A 4797-nucleotide genomic window follows, 5' to 3' on the forward strand; every position below is an offset into this window, starting at 1 on the left:
GAACTTAACCACTCGGCCACGGGGCCAGCCCCTCTTCCTATTTTTAAATAAAGTATATTTTGCAAAAAAGGCATCAGAGGGTCCTCTATGTGAGTGCCTTCAATTATCTGTTCAAAGAACAGATAGTTCTTATGCTATTTGAATACTTATAGAGCACAAAACAGACAGAATCACAACTGATTCTGTAAGGTTGTAAATGATCTTGATAACCTAAAATCGGACAGAGACAGCTGTATCTATGCTCACAGGTAAGACTTTTTTATATGTCTCCACTTAGTACTGAAAAAAATCTGATAAAATTCAACTTCAATACATGACTAAAAAAAATCTCTTAGCAAATTAAGAGCCACATAGGATGGGGCCGGCCTGGTGGTGCAGCAGTTAAGTTCGCGATTAAGTTCACACGTTCCACTTTGGCGGCCGGGGTTTGCTGGTTTGGATCCCAGGTGCGGACCTACATACCGCTTGTCAAGCCATGCTGTGGCAGGCATCCCACATATAAAGTAGAGGAAGATGGGCACGGATGTGAGCTCAGGACCAGTCTTCCTCAGCAAAAAGAGGAGGATTGGTGGCATACGTTAGCTCAAGGCTAATCTTCCTCAAAAAAAAAAAAAAAAAAAAGGGCCACATAGGAACATAATAATGACTATTTATCAAGGGCCTGGCCCCGTGGCCGAGTGGTTAAAGTTCTACACACTCTCCTTCAGTGGCCCGGGTTTGCTGATTTGGGTGCCAGGTGCAGATCTACTCCACTCACCAGCCATGCTGTGGAGGTATCCCACATACAAAAAATAGAGGGAGATTGGCACAGATACTAGCTGAGGGCTAATCTTCCCCAAAGCAAAAAAAAAGAAAAAGAAAAAGACTATTTATCAAACATCATCAGCAAAGTCAATCAATTACTCATCTAGGGGAACTGGAAACTGATTGGACTAGGGGTAAGATTGAACTAGAAGACTCAGGATTTTAATGAGGCGCATCCTTTCTGAATAAACCTGCAGGTATAATACAATGTCAATCAAAATCCCAAAACTGTCCAAGTCAAGCAGGTTTTTTCATGACCACGTATAATGTAATGCTTTCCTTCTTCATTAATTCCAATGACCCTTCACATATGTAACATTCTAATGTCAGACAAGGCCTATGGACAAGGTCTCCTGCTCCCTCGATCTAGTGGTCTAGTCTTGTGCTAACTGCGTATTGTTTTAAAAACTATTTATCAGCTGATAGAGCTACGTCTCTCCCCATTACTTTCCTTTTTTTAAAAAAAAATTTTTTCTTTATATTGCCTGTTCATACTCTCAAATACTTCTAGACTCACTATTAAATTTTTTAAAAAGTATGAAATATATTGGAGTGGACTGGAATCTATATATTAATTGAAAAGGACTGGTCCTCTTCAGGAGCATCAGGTGCTTCTAACTAATTCAAAGCTTTTCTAAAATTAATAAATAGATGACACATATACATCATACTAAAATTATCCTTTGGCATTATTTTGAGGCTCTGCCACAGCACTGAAGGTTAGCTTCGATTCTTTTAATCCCAATGGGATAAAAATTGGAGAGCACCAAAACACAGAGACAGGTCAAACAGTTTCATACGCATGTTATTCCTCATTAGATGTAATCCCCAGACGACATCTGAAAGCTACAGGTGTTGCTTTCAGTTCTCTCTGCAAGTGGAAAACTTCAAAGAGTTCCCCAGATCCCCAATTCCATGTTGGTTTCACCTGCTGTCAAGAGCTGAATCTCTGCAGGGAATTTTCTAGCTATTTGCTCCAGAAATTGGAGGAGATGCTGTAGTTCTCTTTAAACAAAACTTTGAGGAGCTCACTTGATATTGACACATTATTACTAACTAAAGTCTATGCTTTCTTTAGAGTTCCTTAGTTCTTACCTAACTTCCTTTTCCTGTTCCAAGGTTTCATCCAGGATACCACCTTACATTTCATTGTCATGGCTCCTTAGGCTCCCCTTGGCTGTGACAGTTTTTCAGAATGTCCTTGTTTCTGTTGACCTTGACAGTTTTGAGGAGTGCTGGTCAGGTATTTTATAGAATGTCCCTCAATTGGGATTTGTCTGATGTTTTTCTAATGATTAGACAGGCAGGGGGTGGGGGGGGCGGTTTCTGGAGGAGGTAAAGTGTCATTTTCATGACATCATATCAAGGGTACTATATTTGGTTGAATGGTGTCCCCCCAATTCATCTCTACCTGGAACCTCAGAACGTGACTTTATTTGGAAATAAAGTCTTTGTAGATGTGATGAAATTAAGATGAGATCATATAGATTAGGGCGGGCCCTGCTTCCATCAATGGCTGGTGTTCTTATAAGCAGACTAAACAGAGACCCAGAGGCAGCCATACAGGGAGAATGCCACATGACGGCAAAGATTGGAATTTTACCACCAACCAAGGAATGCCAAAGTTTGCAGGCAACTACCAGAAGCTAGGAGAGAAGCACAGAGCAGGTGCTTCCTCTGAGCCCCCAAGAGGGAACCAACCCTGCCAACTCTGGGTCTCCAACTTCTGGCCTCCAGAACTGTGAGAGAATAAACTTGTGTTGTTTTAAATCGTTCGTGGTAATTTGTCATGGCAGCCCTAGGAAGCTAAGACAGATACATACTACCGGCGTCAGTTACCACCGTTTGATATTGACCATGATCATCCGGTGGAGGCAGATTTTGCCAGCTTTCTCCACTGTAAAGTTACTATTTTTTTTCCCCTTTCCATACTGCACTCTTAGGAAGTCACTGTACACAGCCCACCTTTGAGGGGTGGGGAGCTGTGCTCTGCATCAAAGGAGTGTTTATTTGTCGCTATTGTGAAAGAAATTTCTTCTTCCAATATTTTCATATGTTATTACCAATATAAAGGACTGATATTATCTCTTGAAGAACTTTTGTACTGACTTTATTAAACCCCTTTATTAATTCTATTAGCTTTTTTCCCCCCATTTGATTTCTTTGTATTGTCTGGAATTATAGCTGCAAGTAGTGTTTTTGTCTCTTCTTTCCCAATGTTTACATATTACTTTTCTGTTTCAAGTCTTATTACATTGGCTAGGATTCCAGAAGACTATTAAAGAACAGCAGTGACCGACGATCTAGTGTACATCCTAGGATTTTTGTCCGTTGGGACCCTCATTTCTTTTGGGAAACTCCTCCTCCTCCACTCTGTAGTGTAATTCTGGTGGGACTATCGCCAGTCACAGATACTACCCAACTATTTTGGTACAGAGCTGAGCACATGGTCCAGGTCGAGCCAAACATAAGACTCTATTTTCCCGGCCAGGGTGATTGCTCTAATGGTGGGCCAGAAACCGATGCAGGCCAACCACTTTTCTCCCTGTTTTTCGTTTGTTTGTAGCTAGAAGAGGAGGGGAAGGTCTGATTTTCTGGCTTAGAGAGGGGGAAATGGAGGAATGACATTCGCTGGAGGCCACACTCCCTTGCCCAGGAAAAGACAGGTCCTTTGCAGAGAAAGAATGAAGCCAAGGAGAGAATCAAAAACGGTGGGAGAGGAGGGAGGGGAAGAGAGATGGGGAGAGGAATAATAATGATCACATCTTTAAATTCCTCACTCCAAACTCCCTGGGTATGTGAGCCCCAAAATTGACGTTTTCTGTTTTCTTTGCTTAAGCTGGGTCACTTACAACAGAAGGAACTTTGACTACGACAGAAATCATCCTCACAGAAATCATCCTCGTCTTGGTAAAAACATTTGTTAGGCAAATAGTGTGTACTAGGCTGAGAACACATGGCCCATCTATACAATCTCATTTAATCCTCACAATAACCAGCGATTTAGATACTATTTCGAGTTTACAAATGAGGAAACAGGCTCTAGGAGGCAGCAAGTTGCCCACGTCTCCCACGTGGAACTCATCAGGTGTCTCGTGAATCCACATTTGCTAACGCTCACAGCTTCTTGTTCCCCGTCCCAGGCCGATGGATAAATATCCAAGACCAGGGAACATGAGCTGTCTTACTTGGAAAGTGCGGGCTTGTTGTCCTCTCCTGGTAGATTCTAAGTTCTTTAATTGAACTTAGTGGTGGGAGGAAAGCAGGCTGCAAAATCCGAACCCAGTCTCAAAGCACGTGGTGAGTGCAACCTGTGGAGCGGGTACCATAAGGCCGGGAGGGAGATGTCCGCGCTGCGCCCCTGGCTGGCCGCTAGCCGGGTCACGGGGTGAGAACGCTAGGTTCTTCCACGCCACACGTTTCAGACCGCGGGACTCCCAGGGGAGGCGCACAGCCCGGGCATGCCCTGGCGTTCCAGGCTCGGAGGACCCAGCCCCCGCAATGCTTTCCGTTTGTTTCTAGGGCTTTTCCAAACTTTGCCTTCCAAGTCCGGGAGATCGTGGGCCTTTGCAAGAACCGCGGGCGTCCACAACGGTGCGGAGGCGCGAGGGGCGCGCGAGATCGCAGACCGGCCGGCGGCGCGCTCAGCGGGGCCCCAGGCTGCGGGCGCGCGGCGGGCGGCCCGGGGCGGGGACTGGCGGGGCCCGGCCCTGCGCCCTCCCGGCGGCCGTGCCCGCGCTCCCCGGCCGCACGACGCCAGGCACATGGAGGCCCCCGAGGAGCCGGGGCCTCGCGGCCGGAGGACCACCCCCGAGCGTCGCGCGCCGCGCCGCCTGCCGTTGTCCGACTTCCGAGAGGAGCTGCGGGCGCTCCTGGTCCTGGCGGGTCCCGCGGTGAGTGAGGCGGCCGCGGTCGGAGGCTGGTCCCGGCGGGGGCGGGGCCCGGGGACCGAGTGGCCCGGGAGACCTGGGGAGGGTGAGGCAGAGCGAGCCG

At 46.8% G+C, this 4797-nt stretch overlaps 1 protein-coding gene across 1 annotated transcript in view; it reads left to right on the forward strand.

The window, feature by feature from the left end:
- The first annotated feature begins 4216 nt into the window (after positions 1–4216).
- LOC124247979 (multidrug and toxin extrusion protein 1-like) overlaps positions 4217–4797 on the forward strand; it is a 36133-nt gene continuing 35552 nt past the window's right edge. Inside the window, exon 1 of the mRNA XM_046677900.1 lies at positions 4217–4697. Within this exon, the coding sequence (XP_046533856.1) occupies positions 4266–4697 (432 nt within the window). The 5' untranslated portion in view covers positions 4217–4265. The remainder of the gene's footprint in view (positions 4698–4797) is intronic.

The sequence above is a fragment of the Equus quagga genome, chromosome 11, assembly GCF_021613505.1.
Source record: "Equus quagga isolate Etosha38 chromosome 11, UCLA_HA_Equagga_1.0, whole genome shotgun sequence".
NCBI classification, from domain to species: domain Eukaryota; kingdom Metazoa; phylum Chordata; class Mammalia; order Perissodactyla; family Equidae; genus Equus; species Equus quagga.